The sequence below is a fragment of the Dermacentor albipictus genome, chromosome 9 (assembly GCF_038994185.2).
Source record: "Dermacentor albipictus isolate Rhodes 1998 colony chromosome 9, USDA_Dalb.pri_finalv2, whole genome shotgun sequence".
Taxonomy (NCBI): Eukaryota; Metazoa; Arthropoda; class Arachnida; order Ixodida; family Ixodidae; genus Dermacentor; species Dermacentor albipictus.
Genome location: NC_091829.1, coordinates 2,344,299 through 2,361,714, shown reverse-complemented (window position 1 = coordinate 2,361,714; position 17,416 = coordinate 2,344,299). Strand labels below are relative to the sequence as shown.

Below are 17,416 nucleotides of genomic sequence, written 5' to 3'. Positions count from 1 at the left end.
CAGCAGGTTGCGATTATCCCTCAAGAGAAATGTATAAAACAGCTGTGTCTTAACAGTACTCACGTACGGGGCAGAAACTTGGAGGCTTACGAAAAGGGTTCTACTTAAATTGAGGACGACACAACAAGCTATGGAAAGAATGATGGGTGTAACGTTAAGGGATAAGAAATGAGCAGTTTTGGTGAGGGAACAAACACGAGTTAATGATATCTTAGTTGAAACCAAGAAAAAGAAATGGGCTTGGGCAGGTCATGTAATGAGGAGGGAAGATAACCGATGTTCATTAAGGGTTACAGACTGGATTCCAAGGGAAGGGAAGCGTAGCAGGGGGTGGCAGAAAGTTAGGTGGGCGGATGAGATAAAGAAGTTTGCAGGGACAACATGGCCGCAATCAGTACATGACTGGGGTAGTTGGAGAAGTATGGGAGAGGCCTTTGCCCTGCAGTGGGCGTAACCGGGCTGATGATGATGATGATTATGATGATGATGATCACGTCCCTCTGCATCTGGCCATGTTTCTTGGTGTAGAACTGCTTTTTAAGACCAAAGCAGTCCTCGCTTTCTTGAAAGATGTTGTGCTACACGTTACAAGCCCATTAATTTTGTAGTGCATCCTCTTTCAAGAGGATACCTCTACGATAGTTTTCTTTGTATAGCACATGCCTCTAGGTCCTTGGCTTTCAAGGGCTCTGGTGAGGCAGGAGTGCTCTAGAAAATTTTAGCATCTCGCATATTTTGTATATTGTACCATTCTTTTCCCAATGCATTTTACTGTTCATATTACACATCAATAATCATTGCCATAATTTTATTACGCGTAGATTTTATGCAATTTACTCCAACTCTTTTAGACCCCTTTATAGCCACGTCACATTAAATTCACAGAAACCATCAGACCAGGACGAACTCTGTAACACTAGCATGACGCTCTTTGGCCATTCCTGGCCCTTACGCCATTAAACTTCAAACATCAATCAATCATCAACATGCTTTGTAGTGCTGGGGGTTTTCTTAATCTGGATATGTTGAATTTGCAGGTGATTGTGTTAATGGCGCTTGCAAATGGAATATCGCAAATTCTGTGTGGGCCTCTAACATTGCACACTGAAACTGCAATCTATGTTGCCCATCAATTAACACAGGTAAGCTTGTTAAAACTTCCCTTTGTTTCTGAGTTGTTCTGAAAGTGACTGCAGAAATGCATAATGTTGTAGATACATTGGAACCTCAGTTGGAGTGCAAAATGTTTAGAATAACACTGAGTTAAAAGAAAGCCTCTTTAAATATTGTACTTGATAATGTGTGTGGTACAGCATTCAGTACAGTAGCCAAGTGATTTGGAATTGGCCGGAATGGCCTAAATGTTACATAAACAGTGAAGTATCAAATTTTTCAGAAAATAACTCTTCATTACATTAAAAGCCAGGAAGCCCGGTCACTGCACATGCATGTGACCTAATCGACTTGTATTTTGACCACTGTCCTTGCCGTTGGTGCACATGGCTGAAAGCATGGCCTCCAAGTGCACCAAACCTCCATTCCCTGCAACTTAAACGGTCAAGAGCACTTTGCCAGTCATATGATCATTTTTTTTGCAAGTAATTGTTTCCTCACTTCCTTCTTCAACGAGGCTGGTGTTGGCTTCAGTGCCCATGAGGTGATGACCCCATTGGCTCACTCTGTTTCTGGGATCGCTGCAGCCACCACACGGTAGAGCAGCTCGAAGAAACACACACGACACTCTTGTGTATCTTTTCTATGAACAATATAGTCATATCTAGCCTTAATACAACACATCAATAAATTTTGTTCTGTGTAAGGTCATGGTGATAATGTTGAAGACACCAGGTCCAGAATTTTGACATCAGCTGTAGCGCAGAATTAAAATGCCTTACTTTTCCCAACGTTTGTACTTTTTAGTTGTCAAGCATACGTCTTCAGGCTTAAGTGGCTGCTGGGTCATTGCAATTTTAAAATGAACTGCCCTCTCATTGCCTAGAAACAGCATAACTGCCTCAGAGGTGCAGTTCCTGAGCCACTCTACATCTATAAATTTTGGCCCCGGTCACAGCTTTTGCGCCATTTATGTGCTACAATTGTGCTGCACTTTAGTGAGAGTGCAAGTGTCAAAGTTGTGTTTTGTATTGTTTTGACAGGCCAAGTTTAATTCTTCCCCTCAAGAGGGCGGCACTGTACTCCTTGAGTGTGTGGGAGCTGGCTGCCATATACCAAAGCTGCAGTGATACCTGCCATTTTATGCCAACTTCTACAAAGTTGGAACTGGTGTCATTTGAGGATCCTTGTGCAAGAATAATATTGGAAGTAAATATTATTTGGCATTGCCCTGCTGGCAATATCGTTGTATATGAAGTTTATGGAGTGTACAATTTAATTGGCAGCTGTTTATTTATTACAAAAATGTGTTCATCGCTTACTATGTTTTACAAAGGACGGGGAACATTACTATTTGATTATGCTTTCTTTCTGTATATGTTGCACATTGGACTTCTGATAATTATCTTGCTGGTTCCGAGAACTTTTATATTGACTAAATGAAAACTGAGGTATATCTTGAACAGTATTTATTGGTTCTTTGAGACAACAAAAACGGGCCCCGGTATCATAGATGAAGTGCGTGAAGTATGGGATGCTGTAAGAGTAATGGGCCGCACCTGTTCTGCTGCTGCCACATAGTTCACACCCTCCTGAAAGTAGACCATTCCTACCAGGTGCATTCTGTGCCGTTGTTGTGATGGGCAGAATGACTCCTACAAACGGGTAAGCTTCACTCACTGCCGTATGATATATCACATTACGGAGGTAAGAAAGCCCATGGAATATATACAGTGTGTCCCAGCTAACTTTAACCAGAGTTAAAAAATATGCGAATGCCACGTAGCTGGACAGAGCCAAGGTAATGTTGCTTGCCATCGCTTGGAGACACTAATTATTTCTTTCAGTCTGTCTAATTAGATAATTAGCCTTAATTAATGAATCACCTTCTCAAATATTGCTATTAGATGAAAAGTGTCAATGAGAAAATTGTAGAGCGACATGAAAAACTCCTGATACAGCTTTCTGTTGCTCAATATGGGCTACATAAAAGTCTTTTTCTGAGCGTGAAAGAAGCTTTCAAATGCACAAAAAATTGCAGTGCGGCTGGCCATGTGAAGCACTTTGCATGTATTTGCGGGCTTCTTTCACGCTCGGAAAAAACACTTATGTAGCATGTACTGAGCAACAGAAAGCTGTATCGGGAGTTTTTCATGCTGCTCTACAATTTTCTACTTGACACTTTTCATCTAATTATAATATTTACCTGCCGCGGTTGCTTAGTGGCTATGGTGTTGGGCTGCTAAGCACGATGCTGCAGGATTGGATCCCGGCCATAGTGGCCACATTTCAATGTGGACGTAATGCGAAAACAATACCGTCATCAGCGACAGCAAGCAGGCCATCGGCAATTTCGTCCGCGGTAGAATTTCCAAACAGGCGTACCAGGTCCTCACACGACGCCCCCTAAGCAGCTTGAAAACCCTCGTGTGGACCCCTGCTCACGCGGCTGTGCCTGGCAACGTGTCGGCTCACAGTTTGGCTCGAAATCTCGCGCGCCGAGCTTTGTCTGCGGATGAGGAGGAGAGACACGAGGAATCCTGCAAGACCTATCATGAAATAGCCCATAGGTATCGCTTGAGGCGTCGCGCGCTCCCACCACTGGCCAAGCAACTTGATAAAACGTAAGCGATCGCGTTTCGGCGACTCTGGACAAACACATACCCACACCCAAAGTACATTAACAAAATCACAGGGGGCAAGGAAAGCGACCAATGTAGGCTCTGTTCAGAAACAGGAACACTCACACGCATAATGTGGGAATGCGCCTCGCTCCCGTTCTCTCATCCCCCCGTCAACAGTGAGACTGACTGGGCAGCCTGGCTCAGTTCCGGGGCCGTCGACCGACAGCTTGAACTGGTGGACTGGGCGGAGAAGGCCAAGCAGGCCCAGGGCCTTACTTGAGCCCAATCCCTCAGCCACGACCCCCCTTTACCCTTCCCCATAAAGTTCATCACCACCACCATGCGAAAACACTCGGGTATTTAGATTTGGGTGCACATTAAAGGAACCCCAGGTGGTCCAAATTTCCGGAGTCCCCTCACTAAGGTGTGGCTCATAATCAGATTGCAGTTTTGCCGCGTAAAACCTCATAATTTCATTGTCTAATTATATTTAAAAGTCTACTTAAGACAAATTATATAATTAGGCAGAATGAAACAAATAATTTTAGTATCTCCAAGCAAACGCAAGCATTACATTAGTTCTGTTCAGCTATGTTGCATTTGCATATTTTTAAACTCTGGCTAAAGTTAGCTGGGACACCCTGTATATCTCTAAGCATGGAAATAAGAAAAATTACCAACTTTCAGTGCAAATCTGTATGTCCTTTTTTATATTAGCGAAGTGTGTACATAGCAAAGGGCATTTTGTGGGTCGGAAAAACAAGGAAAATACTTGGTGAGGCAAACATAAGACAGCAGTGATGCGACAGGATGAGTAGAGGGAGACAAATGAAGAGCATGACTTTGAAGCTTTATTAATTGATGTGAAGCATCATTAGAATTGATCTCTGGGTTTTCGTGTTTGTTCATCCAGCTAGACAGCCTTAATTGCATAATATTTATAATAATAAGCAATTATGTGTATGGTGGTAGCTATTCAACCCCGAGTGCAGAGCCCAGTGTTGTACCTATTATGCCACAAGTTCCTGCGTAGATTGGCATAATAAAAATTTACCAGTTCTCTCATCCAGGTCGGCATCTCATAGCAACACTTGTAAAAGTAAGAGCACGCCAGCTTCTTCAAGCAGGTATACTTCAGTGGTGCGTTTCGGTGTTTCCTCATTCTCTCAACACTGATGTACCATGCTTTTTACTCCAAGGGCCATTAGGCATTCTTTCAATTGCAGCCTCCGCACTGCACCTGCAAGGCCAGTTGTAGGCAGGTGTTTGTACACATGCATGCACCGCTGGTCTAGCACCACATGTGTGTGTGTGTGTTCAGGTGTTTCCCTGGTCCTGTACCTATGTGTTTCATACTCAAGGTGGTGTTTTGTTGAGCATGGCTTTGGCAAACTTCAAGTCACAATCATGCTGTATAAGCTTGGGTGCTTATACTTGCTGCTGCTGACCCAGAAAAACTTCCAGGAGAACAGCCTTTCTTGGGGTGTTCGTTTGTGTAATTGTGTGCACGTATGTGAGAGCGATTTCGTGATCTGAAAGAATTTACCAGCCTGCTTCTCTTGACCCCTTAGCAAGTACCAACACTATAAGTGATGTTCACAGAAATTGAAAATTACCTATAACATCTCATCACTTGACATCGACATAGATCCCCACATTGCATGGGATCTGCATAAGCTTGCATTATTTAAAATTTGCCTTGAACATAAGCAGCAAACTTCGAACAGCAGAGACTGACAAGCAACACGTCTTTTAGATGACAGTCATGGGAGGTTCGAAGACCAACGAGCAAATCTTTTTCATGAACAAAATTAATTTTTTGTTAAGTCTCATAAATTAGTAAAATAATAAAGAGCCCAAATTTGTAAAGTTCACGAAATAACTTGAGAGTTGGCAGGTATTTAGCAGAGCAATTTATGTTTCAGCCGTTACATCACATAGTTTTGCAGAAACAGTCTGGAATTTCACAGGATACACCATTGTTCCCTGATGCTCCTGCAATTTTCATTGCATTTTGAATGAGACAAGGAAAGTTTTAGCAGTACAGGCATGAGAGAGAATAAACGTTCCTTGTTGGTCCCAAATGTGTGGGCTCCGAGTCCTTCTCGCCAGGTCTGGCCATGTTGAGCTGACAAGCGCAGAGCATGCATTACATGATAACAATCGTGCCTGCAAGGTATTACGTGGCTACGTGCCGCAGAAAGATCTGAAATTTCAAACCGAACGCCGTTTTTCCTTCTTGTGGCCGCCGTGCTCCAAGCCGGAGGTTGACGTACTCGTATGCCTTCGCCTACGCACTGGTGTCCGCAGTGCGACGTCGCTCATGGTGCCACGTCACTTCGATAATTATTCAAGACATCGGTTATTTGTGCGATCGGCTGCTTGAATTGACGAATTTAAGTTGAGAGAACTAATAGAACACAAGTGGAACGTCTGCGTGTTTTTCTTTTATTTTACACCAAAGCAAAAAAGATGTACTTCTGCTTCGTCTGCTTGTTCCCACAGTCGTGCGGTCACGTGTGCAAGTACCGAAACTGCCATTTTTTACCGTGCTCCAGCGCGTGATCATGCTCTGCGATCCGCTTGTTCTACCTCAGTATTTGTGTAGCTCTTATTATACTGCTAGTCATGTTTCCTTGTGCACAGCGCACAAAATCGTCCGCTGCATGAACGAGACAACAACTTGCGCGCGATGTTTTCAGTGGAAATGCGTAGCGGCGGAAAAAAAAAAGCGAGGAGAAAAAAAAAAATGAAGGCGGGGCCTGTGACATATGCGTCACGAAGTCCTCGAGGTCTGGCATGGGAGAATGCAGGGAAGGAATTTCGCTTGCGAAGGGTAGACTGAGTGAGTGGAGAGAGCGTCTTGCTTGCTTGGCAGTGGAGCCTGCTTGCTGAAATCATGGGTTCACAGCGCAGAAATATTTCTATCTCGGCTATTAATGAGCCGATTTGAAGAATTTTTGCAGTTGAACGCTCCCTAGAGGACACATAACAACTTCCAGCTTATAACCAAAACTTTCTATAGGGAGTATGCACTGAAACTCTGCCGCAATGTGGCGCTGCGGTTCCCCGAGCCCGGTGCCATGTTTGTGGTTGTGCCGCAGCAGTCGACGCATGCTTGCAGCTGTGTTCCGTAAGTGTTGTGTGGTGTTCTCTAGCCTTTAGGTTTCTCGTATGTTCATGTGGCATTGGTTGTTTGCAATAGTGCTGCGTTGGAAGCTTCCTCTACGGATACACGCTGTAAAGACTTGAAAAAGTACCCACACCGGAGCACGTTGTTGCGCGTCGAGCCGCAATGGTGAACTGCGCCGTCTACGGTTGTTCCAATCGGTCAAAAAACAAACCCAACGATGAAAACTTTCAACCACTGGGCTTCTATGTCGTGCCCAGAGTCAAACAAGGACAGTGTCTTAGGACAGCTGAGCGGTCGTCGAGGTGCAGAGCTCTGTGGCTGAGCAGAATTCATCGCAAAGACCTGGACGAATTGGCAACGCATTACCGAGTGTGCGGGGCGCATTTCATCACAGGTAAGCACGGCAGCGGCATTAAAGCTTAGTTTAGCGCAATTCTTTGCATGCAGCTCTGTAAAGTACCAGTGGGCTATATTTTTCAGGACGACCAGCTTATTTGATGGATGAGGCGAATCCCGACTGGGCGCTGAGCCTCAATCTCGGCTACAAGTCCATGACGCACGCTGGAAGAAACGCAAGCGACAGGTGCAAATGAATTTTGTACGCAGTCAAACAAGTGATTATGAACTAATCGAACTAATTTTTTACAGGTATATGCGACTGAAGCAACGGAGGCACGCGAGTTCTGCAGCCAACGCCTTTGAATTAAGGCAGCAACCGAAGAGTGCGAGCACGAACGCGGTGCCCATCGCTGCAGGAACAACGGCCGAGGAGATTTCTTTCTGTACGAAGGCGTCACTTCACACTTACATTCTTCTACTTTAATTTGCATATTGCACTGGACCAACCCTAAGGTGTCCAATATTGAACCTTATGTACTGCGTCTGTGTAATTTAATATACGCAAGCCAGCACGCATTTACTGCAGTGCACTACATTAAAAAAGGGGGGGGGGCGGAGGTGCCAAGGGCAACGTCCAGTTTATACTATTGCTTTCACATAAATTACAGTGTCCATTTCTTGGGCAGGTGACGAAGAATCTCCCTCATCAGAACAAACGGCAATGCAACACCTTGTAGGCCATGCATGTAAGCTAAGTAAACATTTATGCATTTGTACTTAAGCGAGTATGGAGCTCTGCAGCATGGCATTTTCTCATTTAGGCTTCTGTGTTATGTGCGCAAGGACATAACACAGGGTCTATGAATTCTGACAGCTGATCGAATAATACTGCGTTTGAAGCTGTTAACAGTAATGGTGCACGCAGATGCAACACGAAATAATTTGCAAATGGAGAAACCATTTAGTCAGGCCGTTCAGACTTGCACACGCAAGCAAATTGTTTTTTTGCGAACGTTCCACTGAACACTGCTTTTTTTCAACTTGTTTGTTTCCTCTCTGCATGCTTTCATTTTGCAGCTCCCGAGAAGCCTTCATGCTTGGAATGTCCATTTCTACAAGACAATGTAACCACAGCTCAGTGCCACCTGCAAGCGCATCTGCAGAATAACCAAGCTTCTGCATGCAAGTATCGCACAGTTTTGTTTTTAGGGCTTGCAAATCTTGTGTTCCTGCATGTGCTTCTGATTTTGGCTGAAGTGGTGTGAACAGACGTGAAGTCTTTAATGTACTTGTTTAAAACACAATCCTTTAAGCTGGAAATGTTTCAAATATTTAACAAAAATTATATTGTTGGTGTGGAAAAAACACGGGGAATGCAGGAGATGGAAATTCTAGACGAAGAACAAAACAAGATGAAAGCAGGAGCCATTTCGACAAGTGGACTTGTCTTCTTCAAGGCAACATGTTGACATATTTGCTCCGGCTTTCATCTCGTTCTCGTTTTGCTTATTGTTGGTGTAGGTGCGATACGTGCAGTACAATCTGACCATTATGGGTGTGAAAATTAGGGATGCGGTTTCTTTTGCACTGAAAGCTAATTCAGTTCAGTCTGACAGGCAGATTCAAGGTCATTATTTATTAGAATAATAAAAATCCTCATGTAAAGGTGCTGAAGCAAGTGACATCATTATACATTGTGTTGACAGCAGTGCTTTCCCTTCATATGGCCATCACACATTCAATTTATCATGCAGGCATGATAGACAAAGAGGTGACAGCTGACCTGCTGTCAGCCCACATCTCTTCACTGGAGGAAGAAAACCACCGCCTTCAGCATGACCTGGATATTGCACGCAGTCGCCTGGCAAAGGCAGCCCCTGGAGACAGGGATGTGCTCCGCAGCAACCCGGACATGGTTGTTTTTTACACAGGGCTGCCAAATTATGCAGTTTTGGAGGCTGTTTACATCCTAGTTGAGCCTCATGTAAGGCATACATTACGAAACCGCCTGAGCAAATTTCAGGAAATGGTCGTTTTCCTAATGAGGTTACGGCTTAACGTCCCGTTACAAGATCTTGCATACAGGTATTTTATTCTGGGCAACAGCCATACCTATATTCATTTGTAACATTAAGGTTCCTGTGCTACGCAGAACTGCAGTTGAGCATGCAATAGCCATGTTGTGCTGGTGAACTTTATTGGATTAGCTTCAATAACACTTATTGAAGCATATAACAACTCGGCAGTTTTATCTTACAGGTTCGGCATTCACCAGTCAACCGTAACGAGGACAGTAGAAAGGTGGCTTGATGTTGCTTACATTAGGCTCAGCAGTCTGATCAAATGGACAGAACGTGAAGATCTTCAAAGAACGATGCCAATGGCATTTCAAGAAACATTTGGCAAGAAAGTAGCTGTGATTCTGGATTGTTTTGAAGTCTTTGTGGACAGACCTTCAGCCATGGAACCTAGATCATTAACATGGTCTACGTACAAGCATGCGAACACCGTGAAGTACTTAATTGGCATCGCTCCAAGAGGTGTAATTATGTACATATCAAGAGGGTGGGGTGGACGTACCAGTGACAAAATGCCGACAGAATCGTGTGGCATTCTTAGCAACCTGTTACCTGGCGACTCTGTGGTGGCTGACAGGGGTTTCTTGATCTCTGCTGCCGTGGGCATGTGTGGAGTGAAGCTGGAAATCCCAGCCTTCACTAAAGGGAAGCTGCAGCTTACTGCATACTCTGTTGAGGCAACACGTAGGCTAGCAAATGTTAGGATTCATGTTGAAAGAGTTGGTGGGTTTGTCAGGAACAAGTACTCTATTCTCAAAAGCACTCTTCCCACTGAATTTTTGGAGCTGAAGGTGCTTAACGGCATAAAATTCAGCGCACTTGACAAGGTTTTATTTGTGTGTGCCGCACTTGCCAACCTGTGCGACTCTGTTGTACCATTTGACTGACATGTGTCCTTAGTGCAAAGCATCTAGTAAACGTACAGTACCTTTTTTACGACTTCTTGCAGTCATTACAAAACCATTTTCGCGATTTAGGTGCCCTCTTCAAATTAACACACTGGAAGTGAAACCATTGTCGACTGCAATGCTTCCCATCACACCTAATCATGTCTCCATATCCTGGGTGCTGACAGTGGCAATATTTATCATCTTGACTGCCTGCACTTTGCTCCACTACTACTTCTTCAGCAGCAGTGGTCCAGTAACGGAAACAAAGTTCAGGCAGGAGAACTCGTTCAAAATACAATGCACACTTATCCACAATTTCGTTGCAGAACTCCTTATCAAACATTATTCTTTCAATAAAAATATCTTTCTGTGTCCATACTATGAAATCACAGTAGTTTCTTTTGCAGACAAACATCTGCATCATTACTTGCTTGAAGTAATGATGGTTTCTCAATAACTTCGCATCATTACGATCAACTACAAGATAAGATCGTTGCCGCTCTGGAATTTCGCAAATAAGTGCATCTTTTGCAGAGTATGGACATTTTATCTCCAGAAGGCCGTGACCACAACAATTGCAATGTACAAGGCCATCAGGAGTTGCAGCCAGAAATGGTCGTTCTATGCTTATGTGGAGGCCAGACATTTCGCACTTAAAGCCTAGATGGGGCTTCTGCATTGCCTCTATGTAAGCCGCCCTCCCAGCAGCTTCTTTCTTCTTTTCCCACTGAGTTGCTGCAGTCTAGAATTTGCAATCCTCCGGGTAGCACAGTCTCTTCAGCAGGTTCTTTGAAGGCTTGGTCAATGAAGTTGCAAATACCGCTCCTGCATTTGAAGCTGTGATGCGTCCAGTCTGAAATAAATGCCACTTCTCAGATGCAGATTGGGCCTTTGTCTGCTTCTCGATCAGTACACACACCTACAGGAAGTTGCAATTCATGTGCAAACAAACACAAATATTTATCCTTTCGATTGCTTTTTAGTTTTGCTGTAATGCTTAAGGATGTTGTAGACTCATGACAATATTGCATACATTTGAAAAGTTCCCAGGCGGCATGTGCAGGTTTAGCATAAATTAATTATAATTGTGAACAGATGCTGACACGGCTGCACGGCACATTACAACAACCTGCACAATTAGTTTTCTTGGCAAGGTTTGGCTGTAAGGAAGCTACAAAGAGACGAAGAAACTTACATCAGGCTCAATTGAGAGGTCCTGCAAGACATTATGGCTTTCTGCCTGTACATCCTCCAAGGAAATTGGGCACTGCTTCCTTTGCAGATTGCGGAGGAGGAGCTTAGGGTACTTCAAGCCCAAGGGAATGTAGGGGTCAGCAAATTTTTGGGCAAGCGAGAGAAGTGCTGGACTACCCTCAGATTTACTCAACGACGAGAAAAACTTTTAACATCTCGACCTCTCTCGGCTTGGGCATTTCAACACTTGGTGGGTCGCAGGGGGCAGCCTCAGTGTTCAGGCGGAGTTTTTTCATTGCGGAAGACACGAAGTCCATCTCTACCACCGGTCAGCATTCCAGATTGATGAGATGAGGCGGTAGCCATGCATTTTGCCCGTCTGTGCATGATCGACCATCCCGGCGTGTCACAACAGCCTCCAAATAAAAGAGCGCTGCACCAACGTGAGCACGCCTCCCCGAGGCCGGCGATGCACGTAAAGTGCGCGCACAAAACTTCCCCGTCAGCTTTAATCAACAGCCACGGCAGCAGCAGCTTATCTCTGAACGCCTGAGAGTGGCGGACCTGCGCAAGGAAAAAAGATAAATCGAAGTGTTTAGCTTACGCGATTAGACACTGAACACGAATTCAGGCGTATGAAGCATGAACATGTATGAACATGTATTCAGGCGTATGAAGCACGAGCAACTTCACCGGCGATCTAGCGACAAGTGCGACAGACGGCGCCACATCCATTGCTCCATCGCTATATTTCTGGACGACTGAAAAAATGCCCCAAGCTGCTGACATGCGGTACATTATGTAAGTACAGCCAGAGTCCTTCCATGTTTTTGGAAAATGGAAGGACTTGGAAGGATTTTTGGAAAAAAAATGGAAGGACTCTGGTACAGCCTACCTTTCCAACGACGACGACGTTGCCATCACGAACTTTCACTCTTGGTGGCTCCACGAGACCGCTGGTGAAGTAATTATGAGCCTCCAGGGATTTATAGCTCTAGCTGCTCCCGCGTCACGAAGCTCGTCTTGTGGACTAGATAGTCTCTGATGTCCGCATGGTCGACACTTGGATACAAACCATCATCGTTCGTAAAGTGGTCGTCGGACAGTGCCACATTTCGTCTCCGCCGCATTTCGAGATTTTGATGATGCATCTGCTGCGCTCGGGGTCGGGCAGCGACTTTGCATAGTTGCTGAGTTGCATGTTACACTGCAGTTGCGCCGAATGAGACGTACACAGCAGCTTTTTGTCGCACAACAACGTGCTCCGGTGTGGGCACTTTTCCAAGTGTTTACAGCGTGTATCCGTAGAGGAAGCTTCCAACGTAGCAGTATTGCAAACAGCCAACGCCACATGCAACACACGAGGAACCTAAAGGCTAGGGAACACCACACAACACTTACGGAACACAGCTGCAAGCATGCGTCGGCTGCTGCGGCACAACCACAAGCATGGCGTCGGGATGGATGGATGGATGGATGTTATGAGCGTCCCCTTTGGAACGGGGCGGTGGCTTGCGCCACCAAGCTCTTGCTACTATGCTGCCTAATATCCTACCTAGGTTAACCAATGAAAAAAAAAACACTGAACTACCACGTCCAAATTTTCTGATACCCTATTGCGAACTGTGCTTTTGTACGTCTCCGTCCTTTGTCGTTTCCCTACTTTTCTTCCACCAATCCTCCAATCGCCTCTTACTGATGTCTATTGCGGACCTGTTTGCTTTACCACTGCTCCCGCTGAACCCAAGGGCTTCAAGGAGGCCAGTGGTGCCTAAATCGACCGCTGGATAGACGTCTTCACATTCTAATAAAATATGCTCCGTCAAATCATATTGACCGCAAAAAAGACGGGGACATAGGAAGAAAACACATAAACAGCACAGGCGGTATGAGATGTCCTATGTTCCTATGTCCCCATCTTTTTTGCGGTCAATATGATTTGCAGTAAATACCAACTAGGCCAAACTGAAGTTCTTCTGAAGCATATATGCTCCGTCGTTTCCCTAGCTTTACCGCAGCAAGCACATGCTTCTTCTTCCTTCTTATATCTCGCTTTATAGGTGCGTGTTCTAAGGCATCCCGATCTCGCTTCGAAAAGTAATGAGCTTCCCTTTGAGTTATCATAAATGGTTTCTTTCCTAATTTCGTTTTTTCCCCTTAAGTAGTTACTCATGGCAGGTTTCTTTTCCATTGCCACCACCCATGAGATTAATTCAGCCTCTCTGACTTTCCGCTTGACCTTCTTTGTTGCTGTGTTGCCCACCCCACAGGCCGCATACTTGCTGGTAAGCTTCCTAGTTCTTTTCCTCCACTGTGAATCAATGTTTTGCCTGTACAGATACCTGAACACTCTCCCAGCCCATTTACTTTCCTCCATATTCCTCAGCCGTTCGTACTCAATTTTACTGCGAGCTTCCCTCACTTCAAAACTAGTCCAGCCCATATCCCCTTGCACAGCTTCATTTGTAGTCTTCCCGTGAGCGCCCAATGCGAGGCGACCCACTGACCTTTGGTTCCCGTCGAGTCCTGATTTTTACCCCTGATTTAAAGCAAACAACCGCATTTCCAAAAGTAAGTCCTGGAACCATTACCCCTTTCCACATACCTCGGAGGACCTCGTACCTATTGTATCCCCATAGCGCTCTGTGCTTCATTATGGCTGCAGTTCTCTTCCCCTTGACTGTTATGGTTTTTTCCTGTGTTTCCATATATCCGTTGCCTTCGTTTATCCATATTCCAAGGTATTTAGGCTCGGGGAACCGCAGCGCCACATTGTGGCCGAGTTTCAGTGCATACTCCCTATGGGGCCTGGTGAGGGGCCTTTTAACAATTTCCAGGATGAATTCCACCAAGGGTTTTGCGGGTCAGAGAGAAGACATGATCAGTTCACAGGAATATTAGATTTCCTAGCAAAAAGGCCTTATTCATTTGCATGCAAGCTTCAAAGTATTGGTATCCCCACTTGTGGGAACCAATACAAAATTACATTACTACTATTATCCACACTTTCAACTGTCCCATGGTCGTTTGCTATCGCTGCTAACACGTGGAAATTCTAGAATCATTTCATTGTTGCCGAAAATAACACAATGTATATCTGAAATGTCATTCACTCAGCCTTTTTAATTTTTTTTTCTTGGCTGATGGATATTCCCAGATGTCGCACTATTCTTTGGTAGTCCCATGAGAAATGCTCTAACTGTATAACTATACATCACATATATATCATATATAGCTATACATCATATCGAAATATTGTACTGGCTATATATTGCTTCACACTTGGAAATGATACTTCTGCTACTGTAAGCAAAAACAGAAAAAAAGCTTAAAAGCCAGCTCCAGATCCAAAAAGAAGCTTTATGCATTACTATATTTGCTTTGTAATGGCAATTTGCCTTCACATCTCCACATAGGTGCCGACTATGGGAGGGCTCCGGGGCCCGAGACCCCCCCTTTACACAAACACACCTAAAATGCCATTACCAGAGTTTTGTCGCCCACATCATTCGATGTTTCTTTTGACTTGTCTCTACCTTTGACTTGTCTCCACCTAAAATTTTATTGGAACCAATTGCTTACGGCATCATTGTTGGTGCGGACGTGCATGGCTTATAATTCATAATTTCGCTCTATTTCTTCAAATCCTGACAATATGATGGCAAGAGCATTAGAAGCATCAGCGACGGCTGCCTCATCCGTATTTTTTTCACTTCAGCGTTTTAAATCTCCACTGTAAACACCCTGCACATGCACGATATATTTAAACATATGCACGGTACAAAGTTTTATTATATTTTTGAAAGAGGAGGAGGTAGCCAATTAACAATTATTTCTAAAGGTATGGATAAGCCTATATGCCTAGAGATTGAATATGTTACTGTATGTTCATCATCAGCATGGTTACGCCCACGCACTGCAGGGTAAAGGCCTCTCCCATACTTCTCCAACTACCCCGGTCATGTACTAATTGTGGCCATGTAGCCCCTGCAAACTTCTTAATCTCATCCGCCCACCTAACTTTCTGCCGCCCCGTGCTACGCTTTCCTTCCCTTCGAATCTAGTCCGTAATCATTAATGACCATCGGTTACCTTCCCTCCTCATTACATGTCCTGCCCATGCCCACTTCTTTTTCTTGATTTCAACTAAGATGTCATTAACTCGCGTTTGTTCCCTCACCCAGTCTGCTCTTTTCTTATCCCATAAAGTTAACCCATCATTCTTTCCATAGCTCGTTGCGTCGTCCTCAATTTCAGCAGAACCCTTTTCGTAAGCCTCCAGGTTTCTGCCCCATACGTGAGTACTGGTAAGACGCAGCTGTTATACACTTTTCTCTTGAGGGATAGTGGCAACCTGCTGTTCATGATTTGAGACTGCCTGCCAAACGCCCCCCAGCCCATTCTTATTCTGGTTATTTCAGTCTCATGATATGGATCCATGGTCACTACCTGCCCTAAGTAGATGTATTCCCTTACCACTTCCAGTGCCTCGCTACCTTTCGTAAACTGCTGTTCTCTTCCGAGACTGTTAAACATTATGTTAGTTTTCTGCAGAGTAATTTTCAGACCCACCCTTCTGCTTTGCCTCTCCAGGTCAGTGAGCATGCATTGCAATTGGTCTCCTGAGTTACTAAGCAACCAATTGAGCCACCATGGAAACCATTCCAGCAGATAGGCATGGATCTGCTTGGCCCCTTCCCGACGTCTACTTGCGGGAACAGGTGGATAGTGGTAGCAACGGACTATCTGACGCGCTATGCCGAGACAGCGGCATTAGCATCGGGAAATGCAATCGAGGTCGGCAGATTCTTCTTAAAGAACATCGTTCTCCGTCATGGTGCACCCGAGGTCCTTATTACAGACAGAGGTACGGCATTCACAGATGAACTTACGCAACAGATTCTGCACTTGAGCCACACGAGCCATCGGCGCACTACAGCGTACCACCCGCAGAGAAACGGCCTTACGGAGCATTTAAATAAAACACTCGCCGACATGCTCGCCATGTATGTCGACGCCGGGCACAAGACTTGGGACGAAATCCTTCCGTACGTGACGTTTGCCTACAACACCGCGCCACAGGAGACAACGCAGATGACGCCATTCGAGCTTGTCTTCGGTCGCCAAGTCGCCACGATGCTCGATGCGATGTTGCCTCACGTTGTAGACGACAGCATCCATGCAGACGTTGCCGGCTTCCTTCAACGTGCCGAGGAAGCTCGTCAGCTAGCCCGAATGCGTATTAAAGAGCAGCAAAACGTCGACGCCCGACTCTACAACCTACGACGACGAGACCAAGAGTACGCACTTGGTGACCGCGTTATGGTGTGGACACCGATTCGTCGCCGCGGCCTTAGTGAGAAGCTCCTGCGCCGTTACTTCGGGCCCTACAAGATAACTCGACGACTTGGACCGCTGGTGTACGAGGTTGTGCCCGATGGAGTGACGCAGTCACAGCGACGTCGCGCACGACCTGAGATGGTGCATGTCGCGCGCCTCAAGAAGTTTTTTGAACGTTAGCGGACTAACAGACATTCTTTTTTTTTCCGTTATTCTTGGTTGATTGCATGCTTACAGGTTTCTTGTTTTCTTTAGCATCGGGGCGATGCTTTCTCACGGGGGGGGGGGGGTAATGCCACGTGCGTTTATTTCAGCTTCTAGCGACGCGAGGTACGCAGCTCGCGTCGCTGCGACGCGACCGGCGTCGCTGCGCCGCAGGCGGCGTCGCTTGACGCGTTTCGATCATGCACGCGAAATGTATAAATGCGGGACCACCGCCTGCGCTGGCTCAGTCCGACGAACGCCCCAGACGCGCTTGCTGCTTTCGCCGTCACCGCATTGTTCAGTTGATTTCGGGCACAAGTTCGCCCATTAAACTCTTTTTACATCTAACCTCGACGCAGTGTTCCTTTCTGTCTGCCTGCGTGCCAGGTAGCTCACCGTGACCTACGTGACAATATCATCAGCGAATCTCAAGTTGCTAAGGTATTCTCCAACTTTTATCCCGAATTCTTCCCACTCCAGGTCTTTGAATACCTCCTGTAA

The 17,416-nt window shown here is 45.4% G+C and overlaps 3 protein-coding genes across 8 annotated transcripts in view; all 3 read left to right on the top strand.

Moving 5' to 3' along the window:
- Positions 1-2,354, top strand: part of Rtca (RNA 3'-terminal phosphate cyclase) — a 129,565-nt gene extending 127,211 nt beyond the window's left edge. For all 5 annotated transcript variants that reach the window (XM_065441049.2, XM_065441047.2, XM_065441046.2 and 2 more), the window contains 2 exons: positions 1,038-1,142; positions 2,157-2,354. In XM_065441049.2, the coding sequence (XP_065297121.1) occupies positions 1,038-1,142; positions 2,157-2,243 (192 nt within the window). In that variant the 3' untranslated portion in view covers positions 2,244-2,354. The remainder of the gene's footprint in view (positions 1-1,037; positions 1,143-2,156) is intronic.
- Positions 2,355-2,496: 142 nt separating this feature from the next.
- Positions 2,497-9,509, top strand: LOC139049421 (uncharacterized). Of its 2 annotated transcripts, XM_070524734.1 has the most exons (6): positions 2,497-7,264; positions 7,351-7,453; positions 7,519-7,652; positions 7,878-7,955; positions 8,287-8,391; positions 8,964-9,509. In XM_070524734.1, exons 1-6 carry the CDS (start codon positions 7,033-7,035, stop codon positions 9,335-9,337), a joined length of 1,026 nt encoding a protein of 341 aa, XP_070380835.1. In that variant the 5' UTR covers positions 2,497-7,032; the 3' UTR covers positions 9,338-9,509. The 2 variants fall into 2 exon arrangements, with proteins under 2 accessions (XP_070380835.1, XP_070380836.1); XM_070524735.1 differs by lacking the exon at positions 7,878-7,955.
- On the top strand, positions 9,389-10,226 carry LOC139049807 (uncharacterized; the record flags this gene model as incomplete). Its single annotated transcript, XM_070525610.1, has 1 exon — positions 9,389-10,226. A coding segment is annotated over one exon (786 nt), but the record flags the coding sequence as incomplete, so codon positions are not given.
- Positions 10,227-17,416: the final 7,190 nt, after the last annotated feature.

Coding starts and splice junctions, on each gene's coding strand:
- LOC139049421 (XM_070524734.1), top strand. CDS start 7,033: ATGGTGAACTGCGCCGTCTACGGTTGTTCCAATCGGTCAAAAAACAAA. Junction 7,265..7,350: donor CGGGGCGCATTTCATCACAG/GTAAGCACGGCA, acceptor TATATTTTTCAG/GACGACCAGCTTATTTGATG. Junction 7,956..8,286: donor ACACCTTGTAGGCCATGCAT/GTAAGCTAAGTA, acceptor TTCATTTTGCAG/CTCCCGAGAAGCCTTCATGC.